General features: G+C 40.3%; 1 protein-coding gene across 1 annotated transcript in view; it reads left to right on the top strand.

Annotated features, from left to right (window-relative positions):
- The window catches only part of LOC139688617 (acetylcholine receptor subunit alpha-like), a 500,693-nt gene that overhangs the window by 357,108 nt on the left and 122,245 nt on the right, over positions 1-21,340 (top strand). Inside the window, exon 4 of the mRNA XM_071586164.1 lies at positions 18,220-18,329. Coding sequence (XP_071442265.1) covers positions 18,220-18,329 — 110 coding nt within the window. The remainder of the gene's footprint in view (positions 1-18,219; positions 18,330-21,340) is intronic.

Below are 21,340 nucleotides of genomic sequence, written 5' to 3'. Positions count from 1 at the left end.
GTATTTCCAGGGATATTGAATTAATTTCTTCAAGCACTCATTCCTATTATACATTTGTTCTCGATATCGTCGCGTCATTTATTTAAAAACGTTTTTCAAGTTTTTTTAGTGTTAATAAATCATTTCAATCCAATGCAATCGCTCGACGAATGTCGATTGAAATGTTGTTCAGGAGTGTATGGAAACAAGAGCTTATGTTTTTGAAAACATGATATGAATGATAATTATTGACATAACAACGCTCAGGGATATGTATTAGATCCAGGCCATTTCACGGCGCAACGATAGATTTCTCGCCTCTCCAAAATGAACATAATCCACCATTTGGTAAAGAAATAAACCTCCAACATCTAATCTACCGTTAAAATTCTCAGCATCCATCTTTCCTACCTCCTTTGGATTTCTCCCATAACCCCCTCCTTCCCATCACTTGTAATGCTTCGTTGTTTGTTTGGTCCGTCCGTTCCAATTTTTCAGCCTTCTCTACGCTCACTTCTCGTAAGCCCCAATCGTCACCTATCATATCACGACCGTTTTCCGTGCCACACGAAACCACATCAAGCATCGAAGTGTCTCACCTTAACATCATTACTCATTGAACGCCATAATTTACCTTGCATTTGTGTAAGTCTCCTTACCAAACTTCTCACTCCATACCTAAATCATTGTCTTTCCAATCCACTCAGCAATGCGCGCAATCCCTTGACTGCCTGGCGAAATGATGCTTAATCATTCACTTAAGTCCTGATTTTACTAATAATGCACTCCCTTTCACTCATACCGGTAAATCTTTCAAGGCCTCCTTGATAATTTTCTCCGTAGATAAGTTGCAAAGCATGGGTGATCATGGGCACTCCTGCCTTACACCTCTTCCTGGCACTGCGCATCCCGGCTCTCTATCCGCCACTCGCACCTGAGCGGTCTGAGACATGCACATGTTACCTATAGGTCGCCTATCCTTCGCAGCGAATCCCATTATCTGCATAACTCATACTTACTTATCTTTGAACCAGTTCATTCTTTCGAACTCTTCCTCTAAATCCACAAACAAAAACATCCTGATGGGGTTTTTTTCTTTTCTCTTCATAAAATTAATTCTATGGCATCACGCGTGCCACTCTCTTTCCTGAATCCAAGCGTTTAATTTCCTTTATAGTAACTTGCCTTCCCCTTTATCACCTCATTTATGATTCAGAGTATTACTTTATCTCCGAGTAAAATCCTACTTTTTTATCCAATAGTCCTCACACATGGCTCCTTCCATTTTATGGGATTGAAATTAACACTAATCAGACGATATCTTCCGGTCAGATTCATTTCATTTTTAATGATTTGAATCAGTTCATAACAATCCTATCAACGACTTTTTTAAATGGTTATATAGCTCCGGGGGAATGTAATCCATCTCCATGGCCTTTCTTTCCATCCCTCCTGAATCTGTCCCGGTTCTAATAATTATTTTCCTAATCTGTTGTTGAATGCTTGCACGGGTTTTACCTCCTTGCTTCCTTGCATTGGTTTCCCCTACTTGTTTATAGCATCAGATTCACCCTTCCCTTGTTAAGTGTCCAAATCTTTGCTCTGCGTCTTTCGCCACGTTGTTTTGCCTAATTAGTTTACCACCACAATAGATTATTCCAATCTGTATTCTCTTCGAACCTATTCCTTCCTTATATTTTTTTTATTATTTCATTTCGCCTATCCTCCTAATCATATAATTTGTAGTCAATTGTTTCCCGGCTCTTTTTCTTTTAACTGTTCCTACAATGATGGTTTCCGGCGTAACTTTATTGAATCGATTCATATTGGAAATAAAAAATAGTAACTTTGTGATTCCACTGTAACATTTTTAATACGAGACGACCCAGGTTTCGACGCTCAACGTCCTCTTCCACGAAAGTGGGTGGGTTTTAACGGTTCCAAGACATACAAAATACAAACATCCTTTACATATCTCTGAGGTCAAGGGAGGGTGTGGAGGAAGTAGAGGGGTTCTTACCCTCATAAGCGTAAGGCATAAGGTATCGAGAATTGGTAAGTTTAGGAGGGGGGAGTGGGAGGTGTACAAAAGGTCGTTAACAATATTCTCTTTGGAGCGTATAATTTCTAAAATTTCAAGTTTCTCTAAAGCGTCTGGCCTAAGTCCTTTCTTTCCCGCATGTAATGTTTCAAATTTTTTCACTCAAGGCATTGTTTTACCCAAAAGTTATTCGCTTTTCACTCCACGATTCACAGGTCGGTGAACATTCTCATGTCAAAAACGAATTTTGAAAAAAATTAGCTACGATAAAACAATAGTTAGAAACAATGGATACAATGAGCAGCTCATTTTATATATAACCAGGGCAGAGACTTTAAAATTTGACGGGGCAACGACGCGTTTCTTTGCCTATGATCTCCTATCTGTCTAATCGTCAGCAAGCTGTTAAAGATGAAGATGAGAATGTATCTGTTTTCCAACCTGTCCTATGTGGAGTTCCACAGGGGTCAATTCTCGGACCTTTATTATTTACTATTTTTATAAAAGAACTAGCTACCACAATAAATCATTGTAAACATCACTTTTATGCCGACGATCTACAGATATATCTTGAGTCCTACCCCTCTGAATTTAACCATGCCGTTGACTTGGTCAACAAGGATATCTAACTCATTTGTGTATGGCTGACTGAAAATCGGCTAAATCTAAATCCCAAAAAGACCGATTCGATAATCTTTGGAAGCACCGCCAATGTACATATGCTGCTCGCAAGTGATCTCCCTAAAATAAGTGTTTTAAATATTCAAATTGACTACTCAAATACAGTGAAAAGCCTGGGAGTTTATCTAAGCAACACCTTAACCTGGCGCGAGCAAGTAAATGCCATTTCTAATAAAGTTCACAAAACTCTTTACACAAGGAAGCATTTCAGACACCTAATCCCTATAACATTACGCCAGAAGCTTGTTCAAACGTTAGTATTACCACATCTCGACTATTTCTCAGTTGTCTACGCTGATGTGAACAAGGAGCTAAGTACAAAATTACAAAGGCTCCAAAATTCATGTCTACGATTCATCTTTAATATGTATTTTAATGAACGTGTAACTTCTTACTATAAAATGTTGAATTGGCCAAAACTCGAACAGAGGAGAATGCTTCAAGAGGCCTCACAATTATTTAAAGTTCTGAATTCTAAAACCCCTTCATATTTATATGAAAATTTTATATTCAATTCACTTACGACAAAGAGATCTACCCGCATTACAATAACATTCCATTTTCCCAAATACCGCACGGCTATATATGAAAAGTCATTCAGTATTTCATCCTGTAAACTATGGAACTGCTTGCCTAATAAAGTAAAATTATCCAGGAACACATCCCAATTCAACAGGAACATGTTTGAATATCTGTCTACTACACTACCAAAATGACCTAATTACTATTCTAGGCTAAATATTTAACTATTGTTCTTTGTATTTTTATGTATGTATTGTACTCTATGTTTCGTTCAACTGATGTTAAATTATGTTTTGTGACTTGTTTAATTACCTTATTCTACGCATTACGTAAACCTGTTTCACTCCAAAGGTTACAAAACCTCATGTAACATGTATTCTGCTCCAAGGGACTTTGCTCCCAGAGAAATAAAAATTATTTATTATTATTATTATTATGTCAGTCCATAATTTTACTCCGACACTTTGATAAACCCTTCTTCGCTTCCATGTGCTTTCCCTATCATTCCGTTCAACGTGTCAATCCTATTCCTACCACATCCATCAAAAGTTCCTTAAAGTTTTCACCCCAACCGCAGTATTTAGCATGTAGTCGTCCATATCTAACTACGTCTCCATCTTTCCTGCCCCCTTTAGATTTCTACTCAAATTCCCCTCTTCGCTCTAAATGTGCCAGGCACCTCCTCCTTTGTTTTCCTTTCCGTCCACTTCACCTTCTCCACACCCACATTTCAAATGTCTCCAATCAATGCCTAGTATATTGCATCCAAGAGTATGCCTCTACTTTCTCCAAAAAACACACTACATATTAGAGTTTAAACGAGCCTTTTCTTAAGATCCTTATTCATTGTCTGTGTCATCAATTCTCTCCTCTCATCTTAAAGTAATTTTTCTAAAAAACACCATAATACGACCTTAACCATTGGGATCGAAAAATCTTCCACGATGGGTAAACTGTTTCACCTGCTCTTCTTTTATGAATTCCTATTTACACATTTCATTAAGCTTTCCACTCTTTCTAAATCCTCAAAAAATGTCATGTTGGCATAACTACTCACCCTGTACCTATATCGTTGACTCTCCAATGCACTGAGCGATGCATGACCATCCTCACATTGTACTTGACTGTTTTTATAGATCGACCACAGACTGTCATTCTTATCGCCATTTTTTTCAATGCCTGAATAACCCTGTCCTCCACACATACGTTGAGATCATAGGTCATAATGGTAACCCCTGCCATGCCCCTCTTTTCCTAACTGCCACTAGCATTGATACAGATTTAAATGATGAGCTTAAGTTTAGTAGGGGAGGTTTGCTTTCGCTCTGGACAACTGCTTCCAGTTTGGACCAACCTTGACCGATGGAGAACCGAGAAGCGGACGACCAGGGACGTCAATAAACGACGCCCACGAGGACTGTGTGAATGATTTAAAACGTGAAAAGCGTATTTGAATTGTCAGGAAGATTGCCAATGAAGTTGAAATTAGGTTTGGATCGTGTTACACCATTTTTAAAGGCATTTTAGGGATGCAGCGCGAGGCGTCCGAATTTGTGCCACGAGTGTCAACGGAGGTGAACAGAGGCAAAAACGTCTTGGCATCAGCCTGGAGCAGCTCGATCGTTCAAACGTCAAACTAAACTGATAAAAGATTTGGTGTTTTCCCGGCGTATCAGCTGCGTAAATTCCTCTCGGGTCCTCCACCGGGTTATATCGTCCATATCGGCCGACGTTTCGATGTCCGACTCAGTCATCGTCTTCAGGGCTTCTGAATTCAGAAACGTCGGCCAATGTGGACGATATAACCCGGTGGAGGACCCGAGAGTAATTTACGCGGCAACCTAAACTTCCTAAAAATAATCGTCACAAGCGATGAAACCTGGATGTATGGTTATAATATGAAAACCAAAGCCCAGTCTCCACCGTGGAAGAAGGGGCTATTTTCCCACGACCCAAAAATGCTGGGATGTTGCGATAGAACTTGAAGGTGATTTTGATTCTTCGATTGGGAAGGAATTATTAATTATGAATATGTAACCCAAGGAAAAACGGTGAATGGGCAACACTATATTAGAGGTAATGAGACGATTTATATGCGCCATTTTGCAGTAGGGACCCCAAATATGGAAAAACAAGTCTCTGTGCTTTCAGAATGGCAACTCACCGGCGAATACATCACTAATGGTCACAGATTGTTTGCCCAAAACAGCACACCGGTGACATCCCCGCCATCTTACTTTCCGGATTTTGCTCCATCAAATTATTATTTATTATTTTCAAAGCACACAATTTGTGGTATCCGAGGTTTTCCGTGACAATATTGTGGACAGTAGTGCGTCCAAGTTGAGGAAATTGTTCAGCCAGGCCATTGATCGTCAATTGACGATCACATCGCAGTTTTTGTTCCACTTGTGAAACAATTTCATCGGTCAGAATACTGGGTACAACTATTCTGAAGCGAAAATATTTAAATGTAAGCAAACGGGCCTTGCTTGATGAATATTCATACACACACAGATATATATATATATATATATATATATATATATATATATATATATATATATATATATATATATAGCTACTCTCATGCCGTGCAATAAACCTAGATGCAAAAAAAGTCCCATTTCTCTCTCCCACCATTTTCCTAGTCCCCATGCACTTCCCTCTGAAGTACCAACTATGCCCTGCCTTCTGCATTGGACAGAATTCTTCTCTAATTTGGTTGCTCCCAATCCCAAAGCACGCTTCCAAGCAAACCACAACCTCGGATAAATGTAATAGTCTCTCCATTCTAACATCCGTCCCCACCCTCCGCTCAAACTAAGAACAATAGAACAGGTATCTATCAGGCTATTCGATTCCTAGAATTAGCCAGGGCTCAATTTCAGACACTGATTATCCCAATCTCCAGATATGTCTGAATAATCTTTTCCTGCCTCCTTTGGATTTACCTCCACAATCAATTCCTCTCCCACAATGTGTATCATCCCCTCGTTTGTTTCCTAATCTGTAGGCTTCATCTTTTCCGCCCTTCTCCAAATACAGATTTCCAAATCATCCAGTTCACTAACAGCGTCCTGCTTCGCCTGAAACAAAAGCACACATTTCACAGAAATACAATGAATCTAAAAAACAAGGAAATCTCAATATTTGGTGTCACGTGCTTATTTTGTTCTCACTCCTGCTGCCCACCCCATTTTTAGCATGTGGATATTCGATATGTCGTAATGGAGTCACAAATTGTGCGGGAACGTTTCGTCCAAGGACAGCATGCATAATATGACGGCAAAGACGGTTCTCTCGTCGGCCGCGCTAAGAATTGAGTCACGGAATCCGTGCAGTGCTATCTGTTGCCCTGCTTATTGCGTGCGTGTGCGACCCCCATCGGGGCCTTTCTGGAGGTGACCGCGAGGACGAACTACACCCTGCCTTCCTCGCCGTTGCGAGGCCGGGTCGTGACGTCTTTTCTATCGGTTTAAGGTGAGGTGACGTGGGGAGGCTGAGTCGCGGGAGTGTCCTCGACGAGCTGGGCGTGTTTCTCGCCGAGGCGCGTTGGAGATCTGCGGCCGTGGCGGACGGGTCCTGAAGTGGAGGGAAGGGGGCGACTAATTACGGAGGGGGCCTCAGGAGAGGCGACTCCCTCAAGGCCACCGGCCTCCCTCGAGTGCCCTCGCCGTGTGTACGTGCCTTTAGGGAGGAGCAGAATGTGCACATCTGTGGATTGCTGCAATTACCCCGCGCACTCGAAAGAGGGAATCTGGGGCTGTCGTCCTGGCTCCTCCGTGGCTCCCCACGTCCGTGCCGAGGCGACTCTCACAAGTGGAAGAGTTTTGCTTACTGAGAAGAAAGTAGACGGGCTATAGGTGAAGAAAAATATGAAGTTGAGAGAGCTGTCGGGCCTTAAGCCGTTAACGAAGGCCTTACCTAAACTCAAAAGTTTCATTACATCTGTTGGATCTCGGTTTATCCTCCGGTACTTGTTCTTATTTTCGTTCTGGTTGTATAAACACTTCCACAACATTGTTCTGACTGCTAACAATCTGTGTCATGTATATCTAACTCTACAATTGATGAAAACCTCCTCAACTCTCCCCCGTTTCTTAATTTATCATGCTCATCAATATTGTACGTATTAAATTGACCAAAAAGTAATAAAATATAACTTTACATGCATCATGAAAGAGGCATAATCATACTAACTAGCTAGCGTAGGCTTGCAGGGTAAAGTATAGACGTAGGAGGGCATGAGTATAGCACTATTAGCCTGGACACTAAATGATTTCATTCCGTGGTTTCAAATCTCTCGAAACAAAAAGTATCAAGCCACCAAAAAGGTGTGTGGCAGGGGGTGCAGCACCAGGAGGAAAGGGTAAGGGATGAGGGGGTTAGGGTTTTTCAAATGGATGGAGAAAGGTAAGGGGAACTTGCAAAAAAATATATATAAAAAATATATATATATAAATATATTAGTATATCCATGCGCAGTCGCTACCTTTTAGATTAATACTTATTATGTCGAGCCGGCTCCTGGGGGATTTCGATTACAAGCATTCTGGTCTCTTATTGTTCTCGGAAAAAATGACCATTTAAATCTGTCTTTCCTGCAGTCAATCTCTTTAATCTTACATTCGTGATCCCTCCGCCCGTAATACGTTGGGGTTCGTATTATGTTCTTGATATCATCGGAAAAGGACCCATCTTTAAATGTTTTTAATAAGTTTAATCTATATTGTAAACGCCGCTGTGTAAGGGAATCCCAGCCTAAATTTTCTAGCAAAGTAGTTACGCTACTGCGTTGGTCATAGCAATTTTTGACAAATCTAGCCCCCCTCCGCTGAACTCGTTCCAATTCCGAAATTCAATTTATCTCTTGAGGATCCCATGTACTGACTAGGGCAAGAAAACATCGTTCCTTCACTTTTTCGTCACATTTACCCAGCACTCTTTTTACAAATCCCAATTTTTTATTAGCACGACCGCATATTTCCCGTACGTGCTTTCCCCAGGACAGATCGTAAGTAATTGTTACACCCAAGTATTTAAAGGAATCTACCCTCGCGATTTCTGTTTGCTTCACTTTGTAACTAAATGGGGGGGTGTTACTCTTTTCCCAAAAATGTATTACTACGCATTTCTTCAAATTTAATTCCAATTGCCATGTATCGCACCAAGTCTGGATTGCATTTAGGTCGTTAGCTAACGTGACTCTGTCATCGCGACTTCGAATGTCCCCATAAATCACCGCATCGTCAGCAAAAAGACGGAGCCTGCTATTAACCACGGTGCTGAGGTCATTTATGGATAATAAATAAGGAACAAGAGGGGGCCTATGACACTTACCTGTGGTACACCCGACGTGACCTTAACAGTATCGGATGATACATCGTCCAGGATGACTGTTTGAACACGATTTTTTTAAAATTGTCTTATCCAGCATATAACACTCCCGTGTATTCCATAACTTTCCAACTTAGCGAGTAACTTAACTTACGGTAAAATAATTACCTACTCTGACTTACACTGGTAGATGAGATCATATCGAATAAATCAAGGTCACAACTAGTCGAATGGCTAGATTTAAGTTTTCTATATATTCTCCTACGATTGACAGCCATAATAGAGCGTGAAGAGAGTAATAAGTATTGGTAATTTATACCAAAGCTAAGAAGATGGTAAAAGGAAATCGAATTAGCTGGAATGAGAAGTTGGAATGCTATGAAAATAATAAAGGCAGTACAATTAGAGCATACCTTGGCGTTTTAACTGACCATAAACTAAATTACTCCGACCACATGCAAACTGTAAAAAATAAAGCAATGTCCTTACTAGGCCTTCTTTACCGCTTCACAGAAATTAAAGATCCAGTAGTATTCCATTCGTACTTCTCAACAATTGCCCTTCCCATGGTATCATATTGCTCCCCAATTTGGTCCACCTCATCCCCAACCAATCTAAAATCCCTCGATTGCATCTCTCACTTCTTTGCCAAAATAGTCAAACACCGAGTCCCTAATTTCCGCAATATGTCCTCAAATGCTGTTCTGCCTTCTTTATCCATTTCTAGCCCCCAAAACCGCAGACTTAAAGCTGATTTAAAACTCCTCTACAACACTCTAAACTCGACTATTGATTGCCCTGAACTGCTCTCTCTCTCTCTTCAACTTCAGGATACCAACCCGATCCACCCGCATCCACTCCCTACTCCATCTCTTTATATTCCTAGGATATCTCTCACCAAGCGCTCACCTTTACTATTTCGTCTTTCCTCCCTTCTAAATTCACTCCCCCTCACACTCTCCATTCTTTTAATTTATCATGCAACAATTTCACCACCCAAGATTTATCCCACCTCTCAACAAACTAAATATTTCCCCTGTCCATGTTCGATTTTCGTTGTTTATTGTTATTTTGTAATTGTATTTTGTCCTCTTACATGTTTTTGTTATATTTTTCACGGTAAAATGGCGCTACTGCTGTATGTGAATAATGTTTTAAAATAAACAAATAAATATATATATATATATACATATATATATATATATATATATATATATATATATATATATATATATATATATATATATATAAACATACATATATAGGATTAAGGGAATTATTGGAGTGATAGTTTTTCGATGTTTTTTCAATAAATATGTGACCAGAGGCCATAAAAACTTTATTTTGCAAAATTTAGTCTACATCGATTTTGTCCCCTTCAAAGTACTCTCTATTCGTTGCTATGTTCATATCCTATCTTCTTTTTCCCTGTTTAAAGATCCCTTGGAAGTCCTCGGCGGTTGGGCTCTTTAGTTTTCTCGTCGTTTCTTGCTTTATTGTATCCTTATATTATTAGTGATGCCCCCACGTCATATGTTTGTATTTTGAGAATAGGAAAATGTCGCAGGGGGCGATATCTGGCGGAAAATTAGGATGATCTAGGATGGTGTTTGCCAGAAACTGGCGAACAATCAATGTTGAATGTTCAGGTGCATTGTCATGGTGAAGGATCCATCCATCGCCTTGAGTCAAATTTGGTCGAACGCGACTTCCCAAACGCGACCTCCCAAATGCTTGTGAACTGTAAGGTAAAATTACTGTTACATATACTGTTTTTCCTTCAGGAAGAAATTCATGATAAACAACACCTTCGACATCAAAGAAGACCTGGAAAATGACTCTGATTTTCGATCGGTTTTTTCTTGATTTTTTCGGTCTAGTTAAATCCGTTTGAAGACGGATGTTTCCTTCAGAGAATTACCACCGTAAAAAGCTGTCAACCTTTCAGTAATTTCTTGATAACTTTTGCCGCAATTCACCAAAAACTTGATGTGAATTCGTTGCTTCGCGATTTCGTCAATTTCAATTTTCGACTATCAGTAAAAACAAGGACAACATAAACTAACAAAACTGGCATTTTATGCACAGCTCAACAATTTTCTAAGCACCGACGGCTCATTGGGTCTCAGGCAACTAGCGCCCCTAGTGGACGGGTCTATAGTCCACATCATGGCCGCGAGATTCCACGAGTTCGCGTATTTATTGTACAGGCCTCGTCGATTAATATGCAGCAGAGGGGATGAGAGCCAACGAGGGGTTGCCATATTATTGAATAAAAAGGTAGGAAGAAGGGTAGTTAACAGAGAACAATCAACGGATAGATGATTACTAGTAGAGATAAAAGCATAACCGACGAACTTAGTCATTGTTCAGGTATACATGCCACCGAGCAATTATAAGGAGGAAGAGGTCGATATGGTATACAAATAGCTAGAGGACATAATCGCGTGTGTTCCTGCTGGGAAACATTTGATAGTGATGGGGGATTGGAATGCGACGGTAGGCGAAGGAAGAGGTGGTGATGAGGTGGGGAATATGGTTTAGGCACGAGGAATGACCGCGGGGAGAAAGTGATTGAGTTCTGCTGGAGACAGGGACAGTTAGTCAACACTAACACTTGGTTTAGACACCACGAAAGGCGCAGGCATACATGGAAAACACCAGGTGATTCAGGAAGGTATCAGTTAGATCATATTTTGGTTAAACACAGGTTCAGGAACAGTGGGATCCATTCGTGCTTTTTCCTGGAAGCGGATGTGGACTCAGATTCCAATTTAGTAGTCATGAAGTGTAGCGTCCGATTAAAAAAATTAAGGCAGGGGCGGTGGGTCAGATGAAATTAAATTTAGAAGCGTGAATAGGATTGACAAGGGAAGAGTATCAGCAGGCAGGAAGTAGTAAAAATCACGAATGAGGGAAAAGAGCTGAGTACTATCGGGTAAAAATAACAAGGTATAAAAAAGGGATATCGGAAGTTGCAAAAGACATTATAATTGTTAAAAGGAAAAAGACAAATAAATTATGAATTAAGGTTGAGAAGAATAGTAAGAAAGAGGAATGAAAGAAATGGAATAATTTAAATACAGCGTTTTTTAGCGTGGTGAAAGGCGCACTGAGAAGATATCGGGAATTTGCAGAGCAATGGTGGAACTGTTGGGTTAAAAGAAGGTTAAAACACAATCGGCAAGTAAGAAGGGAAAATATGTATTTAAAACTTGAGATAAATCAGGTAAAATACTATTTGTAGCAGAAAAGATCCAATAGAGATGGAAGGAATACATAAAATAGCTGTATGGTAAGGAACTTAGGCCAGCAAGATTGACAGAGAATATAACGTCGATGAAGATAGCTTAGGTCCAGGCATGCTCAACGAGGAGATGGAAAGGGCGTTAAGGGATATGCAATTAAATAACGTATTGGAGTAGACAGTATTCCAGCGGAACTAGAAGGTTTGAAATAATGTGTGAGATCATTGTTAGTTCCTATTCTGAAAATGGTAATGGCTACATCATATGAGGACTACAGAAGAATGCGCTTGACTTCGCGCGCTGCTAAAGTGGTTCTCAGAATCACCAACAAAAGGATTGAGAGCAGGGCAAATGATTACTTAGGGGATGATCGGTTTGGGTCACTGTGCGTTGAAGGGTTAGTTATATGGAGATAAGAAGGCACTCGGCAAACCCCAACGCGACCCTTTGTAACGAGCAGCTGTTCCCGTCCCCATCCCCACTCCTTTCTGAGAAACAAGCCTGGAAATGGAAAAACCAACTCTTCAACGCACCTGATCACCCCCGCCCCTCTCAGGCCCTTCCACCCCTCCCTTACCCCACTCTCTCCTGAGCGTATCTATTCTCGCACTGTTTGTACAAAAAATTGTACCTGATGATGCCGCACGTCGGTGAAACGCATTGTGCCTTACAATAAAAATCTCTGGAGAAGAACAAAGTCTTTTTAGTATGGATGGAATATACGGAGTTAGAGAGAGATTTGTTGCGGAGTAGGAAGTTGTGTTGTGTTTTGTCGAGGGTGAAAAGATAATTATTTGGTGGTTATGGCCATCCAAAACCTACCTTAAACGGTAGATTACCTAAATATTAATAATTCAATATTTTAATAACATATCATTGTAAATGCCATATTTCGCATCGCATAATTTTCTGCATATAAATAATACCATGTACGTTGCTGCAAGGTCGTTTGGTGGTGGGTGTTAAGACGCGACCCGTAAACTAGACTTACACAACATGACCTTGAACAGAAAACATTTTATGGAAACCCTCACATACGAATATATCCATGCAAAACTCATTTTAATAAGCACAATTGCAAATATACGAGGCTTGTTCAAAAGGTTCTGGAATTTTTTTTTATTGCAAAACAATACTTCACCGACAAAAAATTGGTCTGGGTCCCTTTCTAAGTAGCCTTCTCTTTAACGTATTCGCTATTCCAACGGCGTTTCCACTTTTTGAAAGAACCCTGGAAAGGTTCTTCTAGGATATTCATAAGATCTTTCGTCGAAACTTTCTCTATCTCTCGAGTGGTGGCAAATCTTTTTCTTTTGAGTGGTTTTAATTTAGGGAACAGAAAAATGTCTCGTAGCGCCAGGTCTGGTGAGAAAGGTGGGTGGAGAAGCACCGCGGTCTTGTTTTTTGCTCAAAACTCACGAGAGTTCTTAGAGGCGAATGAGCCGTCAAGATGAGAAAACCACTCGCCGCTCCTCCAAAGTTGGGGGCGTTTTCGCCTGATTCTGTCTCTTAGGCGCTTCATAACGCCCAGGTGTAGTCCGTGTTCACGTTCTGGCCTTTAGGAAGGTATTCGTGATGCATGACCTCCTTTGTATTGAAAAACCAGTCAATATTACCTTGGCATTGGAGGGAACTAGTCGAGCTTTTTTGTGGCGAGGGGATGTTTCACCAATCCATTGTGAAGATAGCACTCCGATGTCATATCCATAAGCACATGACTCATCATCTGTGGATAATCCTGGACCAGGATCCACGTTTCATTCTCTTCACCTCGATCAAACAGTTCTCCGCCGACTTGAACTCAATGTTGTGTCTGGTCTGCTGTCATCAGGCCAGGCACGAATTTTGCGGCGACTCTACGCATCCATGGTTTTTATTCATGAGATGAGGCATGCATTAATATTATTAATTATTAGTATCTTATTAATTAATTAATAAGTCTTTTTACAGGCATATAGTCTATTTGCATGATCAAGATCATTCACTTTCTCGATGTGGGGGTCATCAGTCGACGTTGATTGTATTTCGGACCGCTCGTTGTCTTCCTCCGATTCCCGCCCCTTTCTGAACCAGTTAAAGCACTCATTACACGCGCTACGTGTCATTGCATCCTCATTATAAGCCTTGGTAATCAACTCGTAAGTATCTGTGAAAGATTTGCCGAGTTTCACGCAGAATTTCACAGAATAGCGCACTCCTTCAAAGAGCTCATATCCGCGGATCATTCTGTAATTGATCGACAGAATAAGATGTCAACAAAGCGGTTATTTGAAAAGTTTCCACGGATTAAACCCCTCGGGTCTTCAAGTGGATTAAGAAATAACCAAGCTTAGGCGCTCTATTCAAAAAGTTCGCGAACGTTTTGAACAGACCACGTATATTTGTGCGAGCAACTGATAAACACAAGCATATGGACCTACGAATGCATTATGCCTACGCAGCTTTTAATCTTTTCCTTGCCTATATTTTGATTTTTTTCTATTTTTTCCCTGCCTATGATATCTTACAATCATGATCCCTGATTTTCCGACGAAATAACGAATATTTGTATCTGACGGTAGTGGAATCTATTTCCCTTATATTGTCTTTACGATCTGATCTACCAAATTAATTTGGGGCCATAATAATTCATTTACTGTCAAATGTTAGAGCCGTTTTTTCTGAGCCTTTCTTAAAGTCTCAGCCTTGCTTGTTCTCTTCATATCGCTAGTGGATCCCAGCCTAATTTCCCTCAAAGGTCTGCTACAATCGTCTTCTGTACGTAACAATCTTTGACGAATCTGGAGAATTTTCTTTAAGCTTTGTCTAACTCTTTTAGCGATGATTTCTCCCATGTATCCCAAATACTTGTAGCGTATTCAAAATAAGGCCCAACTAAATCGAAATAGCATCTCTTTTTAGCTCTCTCATTACATTCGCTCACCAACCGTTTTTTTGTATCGGATCCGCACACTTACTGTCCTGATGTGTGTTCCCCATGAAATGCGTGACGTCAGAACAACCCCTTAGTAATTGAATTGAAAATGTTGTATATCGTCATGGTAAAAGCCTCACTTTGAATGGCAGCTAAATTGAAAAGTAGATCAAGAATGAGCTTTTCAAATTTATGCAATAAAACTTTTTTCTGGCTGTAGTTTGTGTAGTGTGTAGTGTTAGTGTAGTAGAAGTGTTGTAGTGTCACAAAAATCTCTGATGCATAAATTATGTCATGTTCACCACTCATTTAGTACCAAAATTTCAAAACTGTGAACTTGCTTGATTTAAATACTAATGCTTACGCCAATCGGTATTTTTAATGGAAACCTCTATTGAATAACCTGCAATTTGCCTGTAATTTCTTCGTATTCGATGCTATATCATGAATATAATGGGATTTTAATGAATACGTGGCTATTATTAAAATGAAAGTTGTAATCCGGATTATTCAGCGGAAATTTAAAACCATGTTATAGCTGCATTGCTTAATTTCCTGACGCGTGATGAGATGAGAATTTTGAAAAATTCGCAATGATTGTAGAAAAGGTTGTAGCTTTTATATCAAATTTTCTTGGTATCTCTTTCTTTCACTTACGCATATCCAACCCGCCGTACCTCTCATTGGCCTCACACCCTCGCGTCTCTCTCACTTCGCCTCGCGCCCCCGTGCTACTCCCCCCCCCGGGGGACCATTAAAACCCATCTACCCCCACCCTTACCTTCCGGGGTAACGTATGTAGGTTCTTCCCACTCCAAGATGGGTAGGGCGCTCGCGGTGGTAGCTAATTGCGAATTTCCGAAATGAAACTGCAGATCGCGTTACGTGGAATGAGAGCCTACATTAAAGGCTTCTATGGACTTAGGAAACAACGGGTGATACGATTTCTATCGTAGGTCCCCCAAAAACGGATTCATCTCGCTTTAATTAACTGTCAGTGCGGTCTTGCCTCCAAAGGAAGATTCCTCCGCCTCCTTCTTCTGCGAATACTTAGCGGAGCAGAATCTCGCCACAATTATTTCCTTGAAAACTCGTTGAGCGCGATTCTGTAACTCATTCCATGTAATATATCCGTTCCAGTGTCATTAGAAATGGAAGTTGTATCTCGGCTGCGCAATGCACCTTATAGTCTTATTTGATAATGCTTATGCGCTCTCAAAACCGAGCCACTTTCAGATTTTGACGTTCAACTTGATGAAAAATCATAAAAATAATATATTTCCCGATATCGTTTGTCACAGAAATGAAGTCACGCGCCGTCATAATAAAGGGACACTCCTGTTGTCTTCAATGGCTAGTGCTTCGCTGGTCTTCGTCTATCTACAGTTGGCACTATGGTTGTGTGAGATGCTTTTGTTGGTGAATCAACTTTTATTTTTAAATTATATTGATCATCAATAAAATTGCTCTTGTAAAAGCGTTTGGAAATACTGTCGTGTGTTGTCGACCAGAGTTATCAACAGTATCAAAAGCTAAATCTTGAAATAGGATCAAAAAGTTTCGATCAAAATATCAAAAAGATCTTTTTGATCTTGAAATAAGATCAAAAAGAAAAAAATTCCCATTTTTACAAGCGTTGACATAAATTATTTTTACAATTATCATTCAAACTTTCAACTGATGGAGATGCAGGGTGCGTAAATAAAGACTGGTCTCAGAACACAAAATTCATTGAACACGTGAACGCTGTCATACCGCTTCCCTTTCGGGTATCCCTCCCTCCGGGGGGAGAAAAAGGCGTCACTGAGGCTATAGGATTGCTGCCGCAGCGTCGTCACGTTGAACCGGGTCTTAACTTCAGTGACGGCGAAGCTGTTGTGAACGGTCGCATTGTCATGGTGGAGCACCCAGTCATCTTTCTTCTCCGGTTGGACTTGATCCCTCAAACGGCGAACCGCTCGATCAGCGTAGTACTGACCATTGACAGTCTTTCCGGCAGGCTTTTCGCGGGCAATTCCCTTCGCGTCAAAGAAAGCAATGAGCTTGCTTTTCTCACGCGACTTGCTCATGGGGGTCTCTTCGGCTTTGGCAATGCGGAGGTGTGCCACTTCGAGCTTTGCCTTTTCTACTCTGGATCGTATTCGCAGACCCAGGTCTATTATCTATTATGTAGATTATGTAGATGTAATCACCAGTGGCCACTTTGTCCGAAAAACCAGGTTCGGTTTTCAACCGTTCGAGCATTTCCTGGGAAACATCCAGGCGCCCTTCCTTTTGTTCATCCGAAACGACTTTGGAAAAAAGTTTCGCGAACACTTTTCTCATCATTAAATCTTTTTCCACTGGCTGAAACACAGTTGGGTGATTCAAGTCCACTTCATCTTCAATCATTCTGATGCTGCTACGGCGGTAAGCGTTTGAAACTTGTCGCACCTCGACGCGCCAGATTTACGTCAGTTCTGCTGGTCGATGGTCTTTCAGAGCATTCATCGTCCTCCACGTCTTCCTGGCCATTTTAGAATCTCTTGTACCACATAAAAACCATGGCACGGGACATGGCGTATTATTTGTAGGCCTCTTGAATCATTTGAACATTTCCGTACCGATCTGGTTCTGCATGACTCAAAATTTGATCGAGCATCTCTGCTCCAGAAGGCGCTACATTTTGGACGCTCCGATTTCTCGACGGCATTTTGAAAAACACTCACTGCAATCGCGATGCTCTCACTGCAGCGTCTCGCTGGCGACTTTCGACGCTTGGGTCGCTTGGCCGACACTACCCAATACCTCGCCCAGATGGTAGGACTGGTCTCCACGCTCCACAGGAAAAAACAGTCTTGAAACCTTATTAAAACACCCTGTTTGTGGATAGATAGATTATTTTTATTTCGAATAAAGCCCATATTTGTCTCTGACTGTAACTTGCCTCGCCAAATACTAATGGCATATTCCAAATGAGGTCTAACAAGGTGCAATTGCTTGTTGGATAATAGTGTATGTGTTTGCATACGTTTTGGATGAAGGAATTTTTGCTGGAGTGTTTACGCCACTGTGGGTATAGTTTTTCATGTGGTATTGTTCCTTTTTAAGGGCGGTGACCTAACACCCCCGCCACACGCCCTTGCGGCAGCTTGCGGAGTATTATGTAGATGTAAACCAAATTTTTATGTAGGGCAAATATTTTTATCGGCCTTGGCTTAATTGCGTTTAGTTATCACCTTGACAATGGCAATCTGAGAAAGCCGAACGTTTTCTTGACAAGATATCGGAAAGTGTACGACACCGATGACATTATCTGATGAAGGAGTTTATTTTTCTCGAATAAATGCCTAGAAATAATGTCTTCATGCTCTCGATTGGCGCCTCTGTGTGTTGCGGTTTTCGGTTCGTTGGGAGAGTGCGGATTGAGATCCCACGGAGGTACTCGCCGTTGTGTGTTCCCTTCCCCTTTTGTCCCTCGCTCGCCCTAACTCCTTCATCTTTTTCCCTTCCAGTCGTGGTATGACTACAAGCTGCAGTGGGACCCGCGGGAGTACGGTGGAGTGGAGATGCTCCACGTGCCCTCCGACCACATCTGGCGACCCGACATCGTCCTCTACAACAAGTAAGTCGCCCTTTGGAATAATCTAAATTTTAAAGATACGGACCATTTAATATTGATATAGAACCAACATCTCAGTAATTTACGCATTTTTGGCTGAAATATTCCCAGACAAAGCAAAATGGAAATACGCATTAATGCAATTTTAAAGCTGTTAGGTATACTTTCAGGTGCATGTGTATGTAAGATGAAGATTGAGTGTTTTCATGTGTGTGGGGTGTAAGTGTTCATACATGAATGCATGCCATGTTTTTTTTTGTGGATATATGATTTTGTGGTTATTGCATGCGGTTTTTTTTGTTTTTTTTCTTTTTCTTTTCTAAATTACGGGTGGTGTCCTAACACCCCCCGCCACACGCCCTTGTGGCGGCTTGCGGGGTATTAAGTAGTTGTAGATGTAGATGAATAGTTTCTTGTGGTTCACAGTTTAAAGAAATAAACTTGTGGGTTTGGGAGAATTCGTATCCTTTGATAAAGAAAGTACTATCTGTACCGTTTTAAGAGAAGCTAGGTCGATCAGTGAGCCGATCGCTGGTTAACGAACCGTCGTCCCCGGGCTCAATTCTAAGTGGCGAATCTGGGGAACCGATGAAAATCCAAGTTAAAATATATTTTGTATCAGGTATGACTGAGAAACCACGAAATGAGGCAGAAACACCCTGCGATAACACATAGGCGGCATAGATAAACACGAAAACATGTACTTACATCTGTACATTTATGGTGGGACGCGTAAGTCCAGGGGTAGAGCGTTGGAATACTGACCGAAGGGCCCGGGTTCGTCGTCCTGGGCAAGTCTCTGGACACCTGCAGCTCCAACGTGAAGAACAATACAATATTATGTACATGGATATACGATACTCGTATATGCATGCACATATGAGCTGTTAGTTTTGAAAGTGGCCTAAGCCCATGCGGCAATTATTTCCGGTTTCCCGTGATTATTCATCAATAGCCCATTTTGGGTTACTTATACAGGTTCGGGTGGATGCGATAATTTTATCCTGTATTCCGAGTAGATACGATAATTCTAGACAAAATTTCAGAGTTTGTCCAATAAGTTAGCCGTCTACTTTGAAAGTCCAGTTATCCTTAAATTAAGATATTAATTATTGTTAATATCCGAAGATAGTGATTAAGGCAATTTTGATTAATTAATATTGAACAATTTAACATCAGTTTTTGGACAATTGCATTATTTGAATAATCAGTAAGTTTTATTAATACAATTAAACAAATGAAATATAAAACTAAAAATTTAGTATTAAATTTTAGAAAATATTTCATCAATGAGGAGGAACGAAACGACAAGACCATTTTGTCCAGATAGTGATGAAGAATTTAACTTATTGTTTCAAATAAAATCGAAAAAGAAAGAGAATTATAGAACAATATTCAGGGGACGGAGATATAGATAGCAATGGAGAAAAGATTGTTGAAACATGCATCCAAAAAGTGCGAAAGATTAAATGAAATTCAGTCAAAAGATATTCTACTGAAATAGGAAATATTGTCCCTTCAATATTCTTCCAGAAAAACGGTTGCCGTTGTCGAAAGGCTAACATTACACATTACGAAGAAGAAGAAACAAAGAATATTTTTGAGAAGTTTTGGTATTTGGGGGATTTTGATAAACAATATGCATTGCTTTTCGAAGCTATCGAGCGCAAAACTGTGAAACGAAGGCGTCAAAAAAACCGAAAAAAAAAACGTTTGACAGGATATTGGAGTTTTAGGTATTTGTTAAATTCCAAAAACGGAAAAGTTCCCGTCTGTAAAAAATTCTTTTTGTTTATCTTTAAAGTAAGTAAAGCACGCTAAAAACGTGTATTAAACTTTGAAAAGGTTAGAAATGATTTACGTGGGGGTATGGTTGGATCATGCAGAAACATTTCTAAGGAAGAGACAAAGCGCACCATAAACCATATTAAAATTATCCTGAAATTTGAATCCCATTATACCATATCTCATAATCCTAAGAGAAGATATCTACAACCTGATCTAACTCTTAGGAAAATATTTAATTAATACGAAATTAAAAGGGGGGATCGAGATGGTGCGGGGGCTAACGTACTGGCTTCCCACCCAGAGAATCCGGGTTCAAATCCCGGCGGTGTTGAATATTTTTCAGAGGTATCTCGAGGTACTTTGTGGAGAGAACTTGAAGTGTGCTCGCCGTCCGTCGGATGGGACGTTAAGCTGCGGACCCCTTGGCTTAATTCGTAAGGAGTAGGCTAATGCCGACGCCAAGTTTCTCTCCACCCTTCATCCTTTCCTGTCCATCCCCTATGGCGCAAATGACCTTAGCTGTCGGTCGCCTCCCCTCAATACCACGACTACTACGAAAATAAAATAAAAGCCTTTCAGAACAATATTTGAAAAATATATTAATTTACATTTACACCAACCGCGCAAAGATACATTTCAAAAATGTGACTTATTAAACATTAAAATTAAAGCTTCGAATGATGATGAAGAAAAGTATAAGCTTACAAAAGAACACGATGTCCATTTAAGACCAGCAGTATCAGCTGGAAAGTCACTAAAGCAAGACCTGGAACAAGTGTCACGTAATTCAGATAATTATTTCACTTTTTCGTTCGATTTGCAAAAAGCATCAATATACTCTATATGTTCTAAATTTGGGTATTCGCAATTTTCAAAACGACAATGTTCGTATGAACGTTTGGGATGAAACTATTACATCAAGAGATGCTCAAGAAATAGCTTCATGCATCCTAAAACATGTTAAAAAATTTAAGATGGGAAAGGCACAATATAGCTTACAGTGGCATGTGTGCAGGGCGAAATACAAACATTAAAGTAGCTGTGACGTGACTACAACTTTTCCAAACTTTTGAAAATAATGTGGAAATCATGTATCACAAATTTTTAATATCAGGATATTCGCTTTTACCAAGTGATAGGGATTTTGGCGTTTTGGAAATGCCATTAAAAATAATTTACTGTTCGTGCCCCAATATTGTTACAGTTTTATCAAAAAGTGTTGAAAA

This window comes from Hetaerina americana, unplaced genomic scaffold (assembly GCF_022747635.1).
Source record: "Hetaerina americana unplaced genomic scaffold, ioHetAmer1.1.p SCAF_21, whole genome shotgun sequence".
Taxonomy (NCBI): Eukaryota; Metazoa; Arthropoda; class Insecta; order Odonata; family Calopterygidae; genus Hetaerina; species Hetaerina americana.
Note: the sequence above shows the minus strand (reverse complement) of the source record. Positions and strands in the feature narration are given on the sequence as shown.